This window comes from Heterocephalus glaber, unplaced genomic scaffold (genome assembly GCF_053883595.1).
Source record: "Heterocephalus glaber isolate CG9 unplaced genomic scaffold, H.glaber_assembly_v1.0 deba00000071, whole genome shotgun sequence".
Lineage (NCBI taxonomy): Eukaryota > Metazoa > Chordata > Mammalia > Rodentia > Bathyergidae > Heterocephalus > Heterocephalus glaber.
The window spans coordinates 10,536,506-10,556,690 of NW_028258137.1; the positions used below are offsets into that span (position 1 = coordinate 10,536,506).

Here is a 20,185-nt window from a genome sequence, read left to right on the forward strand (position 1 = left end):
CCACCATATTTTAGCTTACTTTTAAAATAAAAATCCATATATAATGTAATGCAAATAAAATGAGGCCAATAATTCATTCTTGGAAATCAAAAATACAATTCCAAATAGACAAAAAATTTAAAAACAAGTTAATTGCACTGTCATGTGTAGGGGAAAGGCACTTGCTTCATTATTGTGAAATCTCACTCGGTAATGCTTAAATGAAAATCTAGTTTTCAATTTGTTCTAGAAAGTTTGCCAATTTCAGGATTTTTAGGAAGCAGCTGCTTTAAAAGTAACAGAAGCAATAACACTCTTCTGACAAGAATATTTTCCTCATAATCAATTTGATTTCCAAACGTTAAGTTTCTAATTGGGATGGGTTGGAGTATTTCACACTCATGAAAATGTAAAATAACAGCAAATTTTGTTCCAAACATCTAAGATGCAATTATTATATGCATTGTTAAACAACATATGTTAATAGGATTATTTAGATTAAACATGTACACTTGGCAAAAAAGTGCTGAAACTTTATGAATAAATACAAATAATGTTTACACATTCAAATAATAAGATTTTTAACTAGTCTTTATGTAGAAACATCTGAGGAAAATATTAATTAAAAAGTTTTGTTTGTTATAGTTCCTGACATTAGCCTTTCTTTCAGTACTACAACTTCATAAGGGTGTACTTACATGCTAAATAATTAAGATTAAACTTTATCATAGTAATATATTTTTTGCAGTATCCGTCTCTCATCATTATATCATATCTTAAGTCAGAGATCAATGAACTTTTTTCCATAAAGGACCAGATAGTAAAGAATAGTGTGTAGTTACTTATATAACAAGAGGGAAAACAATTTTAACAAAATTGTATTGATAAAATTCAAAATAAATAAGCTCAAATTTTGCTCATACAGTTCTACATATAAAAACATATGACAAAAATTTGAATTTCAAATAATTATTTTTACCATGAAGAAGTCTCCTTTTAATTTTTTTCAGTTAAAAACATAAAGACAATTTTAGTTCATAAACCATACAAAAACAGGCAGCAGGCCAAATTTGGCCCATGAGTTTGGCAAACTCCAAGCTAAATACTACAATTGATGGTATGCAATTCTACTAATTTCTTGTGCTTGAATAATCCAATTTAATATTGATACATAGATGGCTCCAGTAGAGAAACTATTTATATGTGATGTAAATTTCAAAAATAATTTCAGAACACAGTAATGACTATCTTAAGTAAACACTCAGTCTCATGTGGAAGTCATGTTTGGGACAAGTTAACTAATGAGAAATATTATTCCAGAGACAAAGTCTTCCTTTAACAGTTGCAGTATGTGTGGAAAGTGCACCAAATGGGTGAAAATAAATCAAGGCTGCTGTTAGAAAAGTGAGTCAACATGCATTCTAACCTTCACATATGAGGGTCAGCTGTTAATACATTGTATCATAGAATTAGATTTTATCAGAACTTAACTATTGTATTCTGGCTATTATTTTGCTATAGAAATGAATTGGGGGGATGGGAAGAGAAGAAAAAGAAAGAAGTTTCTAGAAAGAATTACAAGATTGAGTTGTACCAATTTGAGGATCTCTCTTGTTACATTCAGGCTACACTCAAAGGCCCATTAAGAGTGATCATCTACTCAAGCAAGTACCTTCACCTATTACTAACTTTATCACGGTGTTTAATGGTTCCTTCAGGTAAGATATCAGATACATCCTTTTTTTTTCAGCTAGAGAAAAAGATGAACACAGTGAGAAGCTAACTTTTAATTAAGTCATTGGAAAGCTACTTGGTGAATATAATTATTCTCAGCATAAGGTTCAGGCTGTCTGAGGCCAGAGAACCTCTATCACCTGATCTATAGGGTAAAAACAAAAGCAAAACTCTAACTACCCTTATATCTCATACCTATTCATCTTCTGTGACCAGTTGAGCTCTCCCCCAACAATGTCTTCTTGTCCAGACTCTGAGAATACTTTTTTTTTGGTACTGGGGATCAAACTCGGGGCCTTGCGCTTGCGCAGCAGGCAGCGAAACCACTGAGCTAAATCCCCAGTCAATTCTGTGGATTCTTAACAGCAAGTACAAAATAAAGAGATGTGTCTTCCATGCTTTAGGGTTATGTTTCTTAACAGGAAGTGAAGCCCACAAGAGCTAGAGTAGCTTCTCAAAGAGCAAGTCTTTCTACAAGGATCTGTCTCTAAACTTTCATGAAATCAGCACCTCAATGCACTAACAAACTCATCTTGCCCAGAAAAAAAGCAAAAACTTGGGGCTGGTTCAGTGCTTTTGAAATGTCAAATGGGGCACAAATCAATTGTCAAAAATGTGGTCCACTCTTTAGATATATGAGTGTTTATCAGGGTCACCAAAAGTATGCAATCACATAGGTCTGGTAGTTTGTACATAGTTGTATACATACATACACCTATTTGTGTGTGTATGTGTGAATTTGCACAGAATCTTTCAAATGTAAAGTTTCCCAACTAATTAATTAGATCAATTAATAATCAAATTGAAACACATCTAATCCCAGGTTTAGAAACCATCCCCCCACCATGAAAATGTTCATGTTGGTAGCCATGGCCTGATCCAATGGATAACAGCTTTTCTCCTGGTGAATCAGCTGTAAATAAAGGGAAAAGATCTTTTTATTCACCTGAGAGAGACACCTTTAATTTTCTTTATTTATATTCCATTCTCTCTGACTTTAATATTGGAATTCAAAATTGATTCACTTTTTATTAACATGGAGTCTTGTCCAGAAGAATTATTGGAGTTATTATAACACTTTAAAAGGCTTCTACTGGTTGATGGTTGCTTGTCCCTTTGCTAACTTCCAGCCTTGCTCAAAAATATATATAATTGTCCTTTCAAAACAGGTAGAATATATGATACACTCTACTAGGACCTGGCAACAAGTGTACTTTCCAAAAAGCAAATATTTCCATGAGATTAAAGAATAAAATCAACATTGGAAAGTGAAATATTTTCTTTTATATCTACGACTGCAAATCCCCTTATCAAAATATTAACAAGAAATTACTAAATGCAACTTTAATTGTATGAAGTCATTTAATTACACTTTTGATATTTGAAGAATAGTCAACTCTATATAAGTATGACAACCGAGAATCCAATTTTAATATTTAAATATGCCTGATCATTTAAAATTTTAAAGGTTCTCCAAATTAATTCAGTTGTTTAGAAGAGCATTAAATGACTTTCTAAAGAAACCAAGGCTGGATGGATGCAGAACCAGGATTGAAATTTTAAGTGTCGGAGAGAGGCCCAACCAGAGCCAAGCAGACATAAATACTGTGCCCACCTTTCCTTTCCTAAGAATATATACTGCAAAAGGAGGTTATATCTGCTTGTTATCCTTTTCACTGGGCTTTAAGAAAACAAACATAAGCAACTAGCAATCCAGTTAATCACAGTAACATATTGCACACCCAACTACAGGCAGGATGTTGAAAAGGCACCCTGTATTAGGCCGGAGTGAAGCTCTGCTTTTCTTAAGGGAAGGATGCTTGCTGAAATGTGCTTCACATTGTAATAGTGACCCCTAGTGCTTCCTTTTTTGATTGAACTTCAGCAGTTGGAAGTTGAGTTACTTAGGCCTTTTCAAAACTTCATTTGTGTGTGGGTGTCTGTGTTGCTGTTGTCCTTTGTTTTGGTTGGCTTGTTGCAATGTTTGTCAGGGGCTACCACTGCAGGATTCCAAGATTTTGACTAGGAGAAGTTATGCAAATTTTATAGATTTATGGGATTCCCATAGATCCAATTTAAAATTGAATCTGAAACACAATGCAGCACCTGGAATGAAGTTCCCTCCTTGCAGAGTGATAGCAGCACTGTGGCATTAAATGAGCTCCTACAAATGCAAACACAAAGTCACAGTGGCCACAAAGTGTGACTGGACATTGAGACTGTGAGTTTGTAATGTTCTTCCCACGTGCTAGCCTTTTAGTGTAGGCAAATGATGTGCTGTAGTAAATGTCTGATTGTTGGTGTTACTGCCCCAAACCTAAACCTGGTGAGAAAGCAGCAACGTAAATTCCTGGACAGGCCTCACAGCCCTTTCTTGAAAACAAATGATCTTTTCTTTTAAAATCAGAGGAAGAAATAAAAAGTTATATTTGTTGAGCTTATTTATCATCCCCTCTGGAAGGGGAAATTCTCCCATTTAGAGAATCTAAGCCAAATATAACTTTTAAAACTTTTTCTATCCCTAAAAACAAGTGGATGAAGATAGTCTGCCAAATTATTGTGGATGATATTCAAATTAGAAATAAGGTTGCAACAAACCTTCCATGAATCAATGAACTCAGAATCAGAATATTCAACCACAAATTTATGAAGTTAGAAATTCAACCACTAAAGACTGCTATGTACTCTTGAAAAAAACAAGCACCTGCATGTTTTTCCATTAAGCCAAGTGTAGAAATTGGCCCTTCTTTGGGGAGTGCTCCTAGACTTCTCCAAGCAGTAAGGACAAGGCTCTCAATATTGAGGTTTGCCACTAGCAGTTCTTCCTGCTCCGGAAGTCTGCAGTACATTTCAGTTATTAGCCTGCATCATTTCAATGATGCAGTCAGCTTCTAGTCTGCCAAATCGCAAACTTCAGAAATCTAAGCCAATGCAGCATTAATGCAAAGTGTGACAGTTGTGTTCCTGTTAGACATAATTCCAATAAAATTCAGTAATCCTAAAGAAAAGAAGAAATGAAGACATTCACATGCTATTCCCTGGTTAAGATGCTAATTTAATGTTTTACTAGAACTTGAGCATTCTCAATGAATATTCAAAGAGAAGAGAGTAAGATTCTGCTCCTAGACAAAAAGAAAGATAACACTTTGCGTACTTTGATCAGATGAAGAGGCGAGCCAAGTGTACATCCAGTCATATTTGCAAGATTTTTAAGTGATGCTTCATTTGTAGCAATATGCTTTTGTCGCGATTCCAGTTGCAAATAATAATCATACAAAACAACAGAATCAAAGTTTTGCAAGGAGCCCCTTCCCCCACAAGTTTTAAATCATTTGCCATATACTTACAGGAATTGCCAGCTTCCACTTTGTTCCAATTTTGAGTAGATAACAGAAGTAGCGTCTTGAGGACAGCTCCGGTGATAGACCTCATATTCACATTTATTGAGCTCCCCCAAAAGATCTTGACTAGCTCTCTGAGCGCTGGAGTCCGGTTCTCAGTTCCTCTCCCAGCTCTGACTGTGTCTTCAGTATCTCTAGGTCTCTCTCCCTGTATGTCTATCTCCCTCCTCCCTCCCTCCTCTCTCTCTCTCTCTCCCTCTCCCTCTCCCTCTCTCTCTCTCTCCCTCACCCTCTCTCTCTCTCTCTCCCTCCCTCCCCCCCTCCCCTGTCTCGAACAGCCCTACTCCTCACTGAAAAGCACCCAGCATCTTTTCTAAGAAGCATCCACTGCCGAGGCCACGCCCACTCTTCGCAGCAGCGGTCCCAGAAATCGGCAGCAGCAACGCTGCTCCGAACCACACCGTGCTCACGCAGTTCAGCGCTCTCGAGCTGCGAGCTGCGAGCTGCGGGTGATGAAAGCCTCGGGGGCCTCCTCAGGGCTCCCTCCCCTCTCCTCTATTCTCCAATAATCCTTAACCCTTTTTTCTCTGCTGGCGGTAGAGGTGGAGGAAGAAGCAGGCGGTGGAGGCTTTTGATTTTCTGGAGGTCTTGCGTTTGGCTGAGCCAGCCAACATACTGAGCTATTCCTGATTATCCGGGAGTGCGTCCAGGTAAAATTGCGTTATGTTTCAAAACAAAAGCATAAAATAAGACAGAAATAACAAAGCAGCACTGGTGAATTGTACCTAAAACTGTCCTCAGGGAAAATACTTGCTGTTGTTTTCCTCCGTTTCTATAAAACTATCCTCTTCGGCTGTGGTGCCAGAATTTTATTGTGGAAATTCCTCACATGGGAACACACATTCTTCCTTGGCAGATATATAAAATCATCTGGTAATGGTCTGCAAGAAATTAACGTTTCTTATTTTAGTTAGTGCTTCAGGAGTACAGATCTGCAAATGAAATGCTTTGGATAGATTTATTGTGATGAATGCATCACGCGGAGAATAGCAGCAGTGTTCTACAATCGTATTCTTTAAGAGCAATTCCCAGAAGGCCCAAAATGGAAAATGATGGAATACTGAAGAAAGGGAACCCCCCACACTTACACACACACACACACTCACACTAGATAATGTAAAAAGGCAACTCCAGGGGTTTGAAGCAAAGAAAAGTTGAATGCAAAAACTCAATAACTGCAGAGAAATTACTCTCCTAATGGCTGATCCACGGACACTAGTTCTGAAATAGAATATTAGTATATTTAAATAATGAAGATAATATCACATAATGAGATGCATATCACATGGCATCAGAGAATATAACTAAGCTCTTTAAAATAAATGTCAAGACGTTTTACTGATAATATACTAGCTTGTATAAAGATGGGAATCCTGGAGTTCTTATGCACCTCTTGGTGATTAGAAATTAGAAGAAATACAAGCAGTGAGCACCAGCAACCTTGCTAGAGAATGAGTGAAGGGAGTAGGGGGAATAGAAGGATCTATAAGAGCTAAGCATATTTGTTTAGCTCTTGCCTGCAAACAAAGCCAAATGTATTTTTCCCTAATTTTACAGATAAGAGAATAAGAACAGGGAATATAAATGATTTTGAAGAGGTTATAGTGTCAGTAAGTAAAGCATTTCTGGCTGGACTTGGTTCTTCTAACTCCAGTTTTACTGATCTCATCCTAGGACTGCTAACCCTAAGATCACCTCTCTGTCCTATTTGTAAGCAGTGAAAACCTAAAGCCATAGAACAAACAGCAAGGAGAGGGGACCATTGCTTGAGTGTTTACTTCGTATTCTTAGACCTAAATTTCTGATTTTGTTCTTCAATCATAATAGGCTAACCAACTGCAGATCTAAATTGACAATTTATGTTACATAATTATGGAAGTTACATAAATTATGGAATTATTTGTTGAACCCATACTATGTGCCACCTGCTATCTAATTAAATTACAATAGCAATCCTTCTAGGACAATATCATTGTGCCTGCTGAACAAAGACCAGGCCTCACTGAAGTTGAGCAGTGGGTCCACATCGCTACTGCTGGGAAGAAGAGCAGCCTGAACTTGGCACTCTGCTCTGGGAAGCTCTGAAACACTAACTTGTGAGAGCTCCATTCTGAGCACAGACCCCTGGGCTCTCCAGGAGAAAAACGTTGTCTTCTTATTGCAAGTATATTAATTGTTCCCATAAAGCAAATGAGGAAGCATATTCTTTATTTATTTTTTTTATTTTTTTTTTTTTTTTGGTACCAGAGATCGAACTTGGGTCCTTGCGCTTGCGCAGCGGGCAGCGAAACCAATGAGCTAAATCCCCAGCCTGAGGAAGCATATTCTTAAAAGATCAGTATATGTATCAAAAATGAAAAATAACTGAATGCATGACAATAAAAACACAGAACAACTTGTTTCAGAGCAGCCATTAGTATTGGGGTTTCCTCCACTGATGGACTGTGGTCAGGGAATGGATTGAAGGCTGGCACTGACTAAAAGGCTTGGGCATTTCAAGTCTCTGCAAAACCTGTCCTTGCCTGATGGCCTCAGGGGAGGGAGGGTGGTTTGGCTGCACAGACAAGTGAAATGGTGGAGAGAAACCAGACATGGTAAATAGAGGTCTAGATATGAATACAGCTCCCACTGTGGCTTTAAGCAACTCAGTAACACTGGTCTTTGGTTTCCTTACTTTTAAAATTAAGAGCACAAAAACCAAAGATTGCTGTGACATCACATGTCCTCATCTACTAAGGGCCTAGCTTTTACCTGGCTCTCAGTTGCTTCTCAAACTCTCTGTGTTACAACTGCACAGGGCAGTGGACCCTGGCAGCCCAGGGTCAGCATTTGCCCTGGCTCTACCACCCACCAACTGCAAGCTCTTGGGAAAGCTGCTTATGGTCCCTGATCACTGTTTTCTCACCAAAAATAAGTGCAGCACTGACCTCATGACCAAGACAATGGCTGTCAAGTGACATCCCTAGGAGCTGCCTGCCAGGGCTGCTGCTGTGATCTTTCTCATCCTTACAGCTCACTGAGAGGATGGGAACCTGATTAGCAGGGGAAGTGTGGCCAGAAGGACAGGACCTGTTGAGGCCTAGAAGGTTGGTCACTAAGACCTAATGATTTGTGCTTCATTTCTCATTCCCACCAGGATGGTGTTTAATGTCAGCAAAAATAAACAGGAAACTCGGAGAAAGGTAGAGACCTCCTTTTGTGTGGTTTTGTGACTCAGATTCAGACTCCTTGAATCACTTCTGAGTATGCATTTATATTTTCAACCAATGAAGAAAACAACAACTAAAGATGCTTAAGGTTTGCATATGCATTTTTAAGGGGTCAGATCTTGCCTGAGGAAGTATTGTATTATAAATCAGATTAAGATTTTAGAATTTGTAAAATCAGAATTTCATTCCTCTTTGTTCAACTTGTCAAAGAACTGTTATCTCACACCACAGTGGTTTTTGAAAAGTTCTAGACTATAATCTGATCCACAGTCATTCATCTTCTAAATTAGAAGACTCTTGAAAGTTAATCTTCTAAAATAGAAGATTCTAGACTGTTAATCTAATATAGAAGTTTCTGGACTATTAATCTTCTAATGTAGAAGATTCTAGATTGTTAATATTCTATGGTGATCAGGTCATAGTGGAACAGTGTCACAGTAAAGGATTAGAAAGATTAAATACAAGTAAAATGTAGTAAGTTTTTCTATTTAAACATTCATTGCATCTTTTGATACCCTCTTTTAGCTCCTTAAAGTGAAATTTGTATTTTTTAGACATTTTGTTTTTACCTTTGTTTCTTTTTATTGTGGTAAAAAAACATATAATAAAGTTTCTATCTTACTCATTTTTGAAGTATATAGTTCATTAGTGTTAAGTATATTCACATTGGTGTGCACCATATCTATAGCATTTTTGATCTTACAAAACTGAAACTGTACTCATTAAACACTGGCCTACACACACACACACACACACACACACACACACGCACACGCACCAGCCCTTGGCTAACACTTTTCTAACCTCTTGTTCTATTATTATAATTACTTCATATGAGTGAAATTATTGAATATATATCATTTTGTAACAGGATTATTCCACTTAGCATAATGTCCTTAAATTTCATCCACGTTGTAGTACGTGATAGTATTTCCTTCTTTTTTAAGACTCCAATAATATTCTATTGTGTGTACACACCACACCTTATTCATTTGTGTATCAGTGGATATTTGGGATACTTCTAAGCTTTGGCTATGCTGAATGATGGTACAATAAACATGAGTGTACAAATATCTCTTTGAGATGTTGCTTTCAAATGTTTCAGATATATATCCAGAAGTGCTGGGTAATGTACAATTGTACTTGTAATTGTTTGAAGAATCTCCCAATACTGGTTTTCACAGCAGATGCACCACTTTATATTCCAACAAACAGTGAAGAAGTGTTCCAATTTCTCTGCATCTTCTCCAAACTTTATTATTTTCTGTTGATAGTAGCCATGCTAATAGGTATAAAGTAATAGTGTATCATGATTTTTATTTGCATTTCTCTTATGGTTAGTGATGTTAGGCATCTTTCATATGCTTGCTTGCCATCTACATGTTATCTTTTAAAAAGTATCTATTATTTTTTCCATTTTAGTTAGGTAATTTTGTTTTGTTTTTTATGTTTGTTTTGATGTTTTTAAATTTGTTTCCCTTTTCTCCATTTCACTTTTCTCTACTCTAACCTTTATTATTTCCTTCTTTCCCCTAACTTTTACTTTATTTTATTCTCCTTTTTCAAGTTTGTTGAGGTGTAAAATTTGGTTGTTTGTTTGAAATCTTTCTTATTTTATAATGTGTTTACCATTATAAACGTCCTTCTTAGTACTGCTTTCACCTTATTTCACAACTTTGATATGCTATATTTTTTTATTTGTCTTCAGATATTTTTTAAATTCCCTTGCTATTTCTTCTTTAACTCATTGATTGTTTAAAAATGAGGTTTTATTAATTTCCACCTATGTGTGGATTTTTCTATTTTCTTTCTGCTCTTGATTCCTAGCTTCATTTTACTGGGTCAGAGAATATACTTTGTATGATTTCAGTCTTCTCAAATTTGTTACGATTTATTTCGTAGCCTAAAATGTGGTCTGTCTTGTTGAATGGTCTATGTACATTTGGAAAGAATGCATATTCAATGATTGTTGGGTAGACTGCTTTGTATGTACATGTTAGGTCTAAATAGTGTTGTCAAGTCCTTTGTCTACTTATTTAGCTTCTATCTAGCTGTTTTATCAATAACTGAAAGTAGCTGGGCACAGTTGCATGTGCCTGTAATCCCAGCTACTTGATATTGAGGCAAGAGGAAGGCTTGAGCACAGGAAATAAAAGCCATCTGGGGCATCATAGTGAGACTATCTCAAAAAGAAATGAATAAAACAAAATCATAAAATACCCAAAGCACAGTATTGATATCTTTGAATATTATTTTGTCATTGTCTTTTTCTCTTTAGTTGTATTTAGGTTCACTTTATGTATGTGGGAGTTCTAATGTTAGGTGCATGGATATTTATAGGTGCTATATCTTCCTGGTGAACTGATCCTTTTATCATTGTATGTCTTCCTTTGTCTCTGGTGAAAGTGTTTGTCTTATAATTTTGCATGGACTCCTCTGCTCTCTTTACGTTCCTGTGCATGGAATGCCTTTTTCTATCCTTTCACTTCTATCTTGTGTGTCCTTAGATCTAAAGTAAAAGAAAAAATCTAAATTATCTTATAAAGAGGATATCACTGGGTCTTGATTTTTATTTATTCAGCCAATCCAATCCGTCTTTAAATTGGGAACACTTAATCCATTTATAGTTAAAGTAATTACTGAGAGGAAATAACTTACTTTTGAACTAGGCTATGTTTGTGATACATAATGAATATGTACATTCATCATGGGAAGTTGGTACATATTGCATCTTAGTCCTTTTTACTTCCCCTCCCCCTCCTCTTCCTCCCATCTCCCTCTATCCCTATCCTCTTCCCATCTGCAAAATGCCTACCTATTCCCATGACATTAATAGTTTTCTGTATATATAACAGTGTTTTCATCCCTCCATGTCTATCTTGCTGCCTTCTTTTGTGTTTCACTGAATTGATTTTTCTAATGACATATTTTGATATCCTTCTCATTTCCCTTGATGTACATTTTAGATAATTTTACTGCCATTGTATAAAACATCTTAAAGTTATAACAATCTATTTTTAAACTGATCACAACTTACCTTCAATAATATATAAAACTCTTCATTTACATCTCTGCTTCTTCCCTCAACTTTATAGGTGACACGTTGTGGATCTAAAAAGACGTAATTATTTTATGCTTTTACACATATTTTAAAATTATTTATGTGTTTATTATTTATGTATCATACTCTTTCAGGATCCTATATTTATCTGTATACTGGATTTACTAGATTTACCCTTTCTGAGGAGTTTCATATTTTTGTATGGTTTCGTGTTATAATTTATCATCTATTTACTTCAACTCGAGCTTCTTTAAGCATTTCTTACAAGGCAGGTCTAGTGGTAATAAACTCCCTTAGTTGTTCTACATCTAAGGAAGTCTTCACCTCTCCTTCATTTTTGAAGGACAGTTTAGCTGGATATGGTATTATCAGTTGACAGTTAGCATCTTTCAGCACTTTGAATATATCAACCCACACTCTTCTAGCCTGCACAGTTTCTGTTGAGAAATATATTGATCATCTTACAGGAATTCCCTTGTGTATGATGAGTCATTTTTCTCTTAATGCTTATAAGATTCTTTCTTTGGCTTTTCATTATGATGTGTTTTTGGTGACATCTACTTAGGTAGTACTAGTTGGAGTTCTTGTAGTTTCTCGCATTTGTGTGTCCATTTCTTGCCACATTATTTGGGAAGCTTGGGATCATTATTTCTTTAAATAGACTCTACAGTCCCTTTGCCTCTTATCCTTCTGGAATATCCATAATAGGTATTTTGCTCTGCTTGATGATGTTTCAGAAGCCTCCTGGACTGTCTTTTCTTTATTAATCTTTTTCTTTTTGGCTCTCTGCCATAATAATTCTGAATGTACCATCTTTGAATTCACTGATTTTTTTCCTTCTGCTTAGACAAGTCTAAGTTGAGTCTCTATAGTAAATTTTTCAATTCAGTGTTCCTACTCTTTAGCTTCTGAACTTGTTTGGTTCTTCTTTGTAGTTTCTATTTGTTGTTCTTCTCATTTAATACATTGTTTTCCTGATTTGTCTTATTGTCTATACTCTCTTTTAATTCACTGTTCATCCTTATATGAAGCAAGTATTATTATTAAGCTGATGCTACTGGGGGAGTAAAAGGGTCTAAGGCATCCTATTCTACCATCTTGCTGATGTCACTTCTCAAAATTGGTTGTTTGTTGTAAGTAAAGTAAACTACAGACAAATAAAATTTTGCCAAAATCCCACTTTCAAATATATTTATACAGCTTATAAATAATAGTTTTTAAACTATAACCACAAAACATATAAAAATAGCTGCAGTTGTTGGGTTTAATTAGCCCCTTATTGGGTTAATATTGCCTGAAATGACTTTTCTTTCATGTCACATTTTAGCTGAGATGCATTTTCCATTAGCAATTTTTATATTCCCTAAGTGCTACAATTTTTCTGTTAATAAATATGTTACAAATAGTGTAATGACTTTGATAATAACACATATATTGACTTTTTTTAACTTTACAAATAGCCAACATTCTAGCAATGTACTTTTTCTATCAATATCTCACCTGACAAAAACCTTCCATTATAAATATTTAATTGAAAAATTAAGACAAAAATTATAGGCAACACTGGATGCTCTTCAGAAATACAGTAATAATAAAAGATAACCATGTTTCTTACATTGTATTGCAATTTTACTTCTTTTTATTTTTTAATATTGTTAGACAAATTTTGAGAGTCTTGCTTACCCCTCCCAAAATTATACATATATAATATGTGTTATGGTTTGTCCTGAAATGTCTCCCCAATGTCTAATATGTTTGGAAAGTGGTAGGACCATGGGCGGTGCTGTACTTATCAGTGGGTTTATTCATCAGTGAGTTCAGCAGCTGGGTGTACTGTTGGGAGGTGGGGCCTTGTCTACAGAGCCAAGTCACTGAGGGGCATGACCTGGGAAGATGTATCTTTCCCTCAAACTTCTCCCTTCTCCCTCTACTTCCTGGACACCACTATGTGAGTAGCTTTCCTCCACCTAGTCTTTCCACCATATCATTTCTGCCTTGAGACCAGCTCACCAGGGACTACAACCTTGAGCCGAAAGAAACCTTTCCTCCATTAATTTGTGGGTGTTAGGTATCATGTCCCAGTGATGAGACAGTAACTAAAACAATATGTATACATACATTATACATATGTATATATTATGTGCATACATAAATACTTTGCATAATTTAACAATATTTTAAACAAAGTATTCAGTTTTTAGTAGAAAGTACAGTACTTAGGTTTCAGATCTCATTTTGATTACAGTGTTACTACTATGTAGTGTTTATGTGCTTTTAATGACATTTAAAATTTATCATTTTTAAATAGTCTCTTAATTTTAAAGGTTTTAGTCTACTGAAAAGTTACAAAGATAGTAAAGAAAGTTCTTACTTATCTTCATACCCAGTTTCCCCTATTATTAACATCTTATATCTGTTTGGTTCATTTTCTATGACTAATAAACCAAGATCAGTATATTATTATTAAATAAAGTCTATACTATATTCAGAAGCCCTTCATTTTTACCTTTTTACCTTCATTTTTACATTTTATGCTCCATAGAAGGATCCCATCTAGGATATTACACTGTATTTAATATTCATACCTTATTAGAATTCTCTTGGTTATGAAAGTTTCTCTGACTTTCCAATTAGATCATTTTGACAGCTTTAAGGTGTACTGGTCAGCTATTTTGTACAATATTTCTCTAATGAGAACCATCTTGTTTTTCTGATGACTATACTTATATTGTGAGTTTTGTGAAGGAAGAACACAGAAAATTCTATCACATCACATCAAGATTACACACTAATAACCTGACTCATCACTGATAATGTTGACCTTGAGCAGTTGATGGAGGTAGTATATATCAGGCTCTGGCACTGTAAAGTTATTCCTTTTTATCCTTTCTTACCTCCTTTTTGGAAGGAAGCTACAATGTATAGTCCATACTTAAAGAATGGTAATTTATACTCCACTTACCTATGGGTGGAGTATTTCTATAAATCATATGGAATTCTTTTATGTGGCAAAGTTATGTATTTACTTGTTCAATACTATACCTAATATGTACCAATAAAAGAATTTAAGAGAAAAAAGAGAGAATCCCAGCTGCAAGAGAAATTCATGGTTTAATCAAACTGAAAAAAATACTATAAATTCATTTATTTTATAGATTAATTTATAAACCAATGTTACTGAATTTTATATAATAATATTATATTCTTGTTATTTTTCTCATTATGAGTTGTCCATCCTACTTCTTTTCAAGTCTGGTAATCTCTGACTATACTGCAAGACATTGTGTAAATTTCATATTGTTATTTGCTGTATATTTTTATATACTTATAAATCTTGAGTTTTGCTTTGGGGTGTAATTTAAATTATAGTGCTTGGAAACTATTTAATCCATTTGGGTCTTGCTTATGATTTTGTCAAGGTGGGTTTGGAGTCTACCTTAATCTGAGGCTAATTATTCCCCATTACCGAGGCAAGACTTTCCTGAGTGGTCCAGCTAATGTCCAATGAATTGTGCGTTTCTCTTTTCTAGCTGGTAAAAACTAACACTGTTCTCAGCCCTATAGGAGTAATAAATTTCTTCCTTATAATAGTTTTCAATATCTGCTCCTACTCTCAGTTTCTTTACACATATTGTTAGTTAGGATTCTCCTGAATATCCAAGAAGAATCCTCCACGAATGTCCAGGTTCTCTCTGTAATTCTCTCATCTCTTGTATGCTCTCCTGTGAATTATAACTGCCTTCATGTTCTCAAACTTATAGATCCATTTCTTCAATTCAGAGAATCCACCACATTCCAGCTGAGTTTCTTCTCCTATGCCATCTCCTGGAAATTTTCTATAGGTAGTAAACCAAGGCAACCATAGTCATCACCTTGGTTATTTCTCACCTTTCAGGGATCATTGTCTTTTGTCACTTCATATCTAATATCTTAAAGCCATTATTTTATAAATTATTCCTGTCTATTTTGTTTCAATTAAGAAACTAAATCTGATCCCTGTTCCTCTATATTTGGTAGAGATATAAAAAATTATGATGTCACATAATTCTATTATTCATGAGATGAACAAACTTACATGAAGAGTCATTTTTGTAAACCACATCTTTGAACATCTATGAGAGATTGAAAAGATAGAAGAGGAAACAGTATTTTTTAAATCTCTTTACTAAAAAATTTACATAAATGTTTCTTTAAAATAGGTTCTGTGTGAATGCTCTCATCTCTAATATCATAAGGCATCAAAATACCAATATCTACTATTAGATTTTTTTCCATTATCATTCTTGATTTAGATAACTCCTTTGATAGAGGAAAAATAAGTCTGACTAAATAAAGGTTAACTTTTCACATAAGAACAATAAGTACATAGAATTAGAGAGAAATTTTAGGAACAAGAAAACAAATCTTTGATTTCATTAAATTGTTTTAAATATATTTATAAGCCAAAAAATAACTCCTTAAACAGATACGCTTAAAATTCAAGAATAATAAGTAGATGAGATCGTCTCATCTGAACATGATGAATTTTGGCCATTTCTGTAGGGACTGACCATGATTTATGGGAGAGGAAAGATGACTTGATGCAAGAGGGCTGGACAGCAGTTGAGTGAACACAGCATAAGAGGTAGAGTGTGTAAGGGAAGAGGACCATGAAGAAAGAGGCAGCAAGAGTGTCAAAAATGGTTTTCCCTCCTATATAGTCTTTGTCTCAGTGAAACCCTATGACTACAACATTCAGAGTTACACTCCTCTGACAGAAAAAGCTTTTCCCAGTAGGAATGCATTGTGTTAGAAAATATCATGCTTAGATTTGTGATGTCTTTATACTAAACTGATTTAAGCATAAGAATACACAGTTACTATACAAAATGAAGAATTCAATAGATAAGAACTTTGAAAATTTTTTGTATCTGCCCAGCATTCATGTTTAAAAACTTCAGAATAGAAAGTTTTCATTTCTCAGAATAATGAAGCAGAAACAGTTTTGGCCTTGAGCAGGTCCAGGGAAATCAAATCCACCCACCACCTAGATCTTCACATCCACAACACACAGCAAGTTTCATGCCCAGCAGCTGACATGCCTTAAGGGAGCAATTCTCCAACTCTCAGGTAGAAAACTACTGTTCTAGAAGACCAAGGACGGCTGGGGTTAATCTCCTACAAGCAAAATTGGTCATTACTTTTGCAAACACAGTAATAGTCCCATCTTTATAGTAACAAGCAAAGGAGGACAGCAGTTACAGGGTTTACGTTAAAGAGATCAGCTCATTTTCTATGTGCTACCTGAGAGTTATTGGGAAATCACTCCAATAAAGTGGATGCACACATGAAATCATTTCCTTTTGATCTACTATTCAATATGGCAGTCATTAGCCAAATCAAAAATAGGGTCATTTGCTCAATCCCACTATTCTCATTTCAGAAGCTCAACAGCACATGTGCCTAGTGACTCCTGTATTGGACAAGGCAGATACAGAACATTTCCATCAAAGCATAAAGTGTGACATTAGATGTTTGAAAAGCTGAGCAAAGTGTTTCTGATATAGTAGTGTTTCAGTATCTAATTTTTCCATGAAAAGCATTTAACAGCAATTTTCCTCCAATTTTACTGAAATTATATGCATTAAAATTTCAGATTATAAGGTCTTGATAGAGGAAAAATTTCTCTTTGCTCTTTAGGAATAAAGAGTGAACTCAACTGATTGAAATACACCCTCCAGACTACTCAGATAATATTTTAGCAGTAGAAATTGACTACTCCTACCAGGATGATAAGTGAAATATTACATGCAGTTTAACTTCCCAAAAGTATCCAATAAGTAGTTTTCTAATACAAATTAATGTGCATGAGTCCATGTTCATTGTAGCATAATCACAATAGCCAAGGTATGAAGTCAACCTGTTAACAGATGAATGGATCTTAAAATGTAGTATACACACACAAAGGAATACTAGTCAGCCTGTTAGAAACAAGGAAATTCTGTCACTTGTGATAACATGGATGAACCTAAAATAGATGTTAAAGTACATGAGACAAGCACAGAAAGTCAAATATCAAATGATCTCACTTATATGGAGAATGTAAAGAAGTTGAACTCAGAAACAGAGAGTAGAATGGGGGTTACCAGAAATTAGAGAGATGGAGGTTGAAAATATGTTGGTCAAAGGATCCAAAATTTCAGTTAGACAGGAGGAATAAATTTAAGATATTAATTTTGTACTCTTGTGACTCTAATTAGTAATGATATATTATATTCTTGAAAATTACTGAGAGTTGATTTTAAGTATTCTTACCACAAAAGGTATACAATGTAATGCTATGTTAATTAACTCCATTTAGCCATCCCAACTATGTGTGCATACTTCAAATCATCATGTTATACATGATAAAATTTATACTATTTTCATGTCAATTTATTTTAAATAACTATTTTTATTTGTCAAATAAATTAAGAAAAACAAATTAATATTCATACTCTGTCTCAAGTTTTAAAATAAAATGTTCTGGATGTAAGAAACACAACCGAGAAAAAATAAAATGCTAAGAAAACAGGGTCTTAAAACAAAAATGATTGTAAATAAGATTTAGAAAAATACTACAGCCAAGTTCAATGAAGCAGTGAAGGAAATAAGGCCAAGACTAAGAGCACTGAATTTCAGCCCTTTTTACCCACAAGTAGTCATTAAATCTCTTTCTAATCCTTGGTTTTGTTTTTTGTCTTTTGGTTTTTGGTTTTTGGGGTTTTTTTGGTACCAGAGATTGAACTCAGGATCTTGCACTTGCAAGGCAGGCGGCAGAACCACTGAGCTAAATCCCTGGCCCTCTAATCCTTGGTATTCATATCTCCCTCCTAGATTGGTTGTGAATACTATATGAGAAAAATTGATGCTAATTAATCCATGCATATGTATAGTTTTATATATAGTTATATTTCAGTTATAGCAATATTAAAGTTATGTCAGAACTTAGGAATGCATTTTTATAGGTACCTTGTCTTTACTTCCTATAATATAAAGAGAATTTGATAAATGGGTCCTAATATTATAAATACAAAAATAAATTTAGAAACTTTTTTAAACTGTCAAATACAATAATAATTATAAATATATTTGATCTCACTGTCTAGAACTAACCAATGTTTAATATACCCAGTCTTACATTTTAGAACATATATCATAGGTGTAATATTTTCTACATTAATGTGGTAAAATGTTAGATTTGGGCCCTCTGAATTCCTATGTCTGTCATATTTTGGATGATGCTACCCTTGAATAATTTTTGGACTTAAAAAATTAAATTGTTGAACTCCATCATATTCATGCTTTCTTTGTTGGAAAAACTACCTACACAATGATGTGAACCATTTTCAACTCAAAGTCCTTGCAAAATCTTTTTACTTCACTGAATGCCAGGTTAAATTAAGAAAGTCAAAATTTCTTGCATGAGAAGCTCCATTTAAATTCCACTGAATATAGATCCACTGTCAGTTTAGGATTATTATTCTATTTTATGTTTTTGTATATTCTTATTTCTTATAACTTTGAAACACAGGTTATTATATATGCATTAAATCTAAATCTATGTACATATGTGTATAGTTTTATATATAGTCATGTTTCAGTAATGGCAACATTTAAGTTATGTCAAGCCTTATGTATACAGTTTTATAGCTACATTCTCTTTATTCAACTCATTTCAAGAAAATTCCAATGCCATTAGATCCCTGTCAAACAGGTGTGTATGTAAACTGTAAAGCTTCACACTCTAGAATAGTTTGTACTTTTAACCAATGACCCCATTAATTCTACTAAACACATAAAGGAAAATTAAGAAAGTCATGGGATTCTCTTGTAAATATCTCATAGCATCATATATTGTCAAAATCACTGGTCTGACTATTGAATAAGCTATTTTTTCTGGCAGATATGAACCCATATCTAGATTCATTTTTTTAAAAACTCATAAAAGCCTGCTGTCTCCTCTTGCCTTTTAGAAAGTAACATTTGTAACTGATAAAGATGTATTCATTCATGTAATATTGTCCAAAGAAAATATAAAATTAATTATAAAATTATTTTGTATTGGTATTATAGCCAATTTTTACTGTTTCATAGGGAATATAACAATAAAGTTGATAATTGTGAAAATATAATTCTTTGCTAGTTATTAAATAATCTTAAAAGACAAGTGTTGCATTTCAACATAGTTTTCTGTATGAAAAGTACTCTTAAAAATTTAGTAGCTGAAGATAGCAATGAATTCTTATTTCTGATAGCTAGCTGGCTAGAAATCTAAGATCACCTCTCTTGCATGTTTGGTCAAGATCACCTCTCTTGCATGTTTGGTCACTGTATGCCAGGTGGAGTGCTGCAGGTCTCCACATAAGTACACCGTCTTCTTCACATGGAGGTCTTTGGGCAGTGATCAAAGATGATGGGGTGTCAACTGCAAGGTTCCTTGAGGTCTAATCACTGGAAGTCATACCATGTCACTCCCATCATTTGTCAAAGCAAGCTACAAGTCCAGCCCAGGCTTGAGAGGGTGGAGAAACAGATGCCACTTCAGTAATAAAAGAGTAACAGTGTCAGGGCCAGGGACTTAGCTCAGCGGTTTCATCGCCTGCTGAACAAGCGCAAGGACCGGAGTTCGATCCCCAGTACCAAAAAAAAAAAAAGAGTAACAGTGTCATAGTGCAAAGACTGGGATGGGAAGAATTTGTAGCTATGAAATAATTTATCACATGTTGAGTCTTCTTTTTATCTTTGCTTTCTTGTACAGCAGGATAAGATACTGCATCTAT

At 34.7% G+C, this 20,185-nt stretch overlaps 1 protein-coding gene and 1 long non-coding RNA gene across 4 annotated transcripts in view; both read right to left on the reverse strand.

Annotated features, from left to right (window-relative positions):
* Positions 1 to 5,309, reverse strand: part of Cntnap4 (contactin associated protein family member 4) — a 307,565-nt gene extending 302,256 nt beyond the window's left edge. For 2 of the 3 annotated variants that reach the window (XM_087204279.1, XM_087204275.1), the window contains exon 1: positions 5,061 to 5,275. In XM_087204279.1, the coding sequence (XP_087060405.1) occupies positions 5,061 to 5,145 (85 nt within the window). In that variant the 5' untranslated portion in view covers positions 5,146 to 5,275. Of the gene's footprint in view, positions 1 to 5,060 lie in introns of all 3 variants that reach the window. The other variant, XM_004842822.3, reaches the window with a different exon arrangement.
* A 22-nt stretch (positions 5,310 to 5,331) lies between these two features.
* Positions 5,332 to 20,185, reverse strand: part of LOC147830602 (uncharacterized) — a 626,443-nt gene continuing 611,589 nt past the window's right edge. Inside the window, exon 6 of the long non-coding RNA XR_015448536.1 lies at positions 5,332 to 5,995. This is a non-coding gene — a long non-coding RNA (uncharacterized LOC147830602). The remainder of the gene's footprint in view (positions 5,996 to 20,185) is intronic.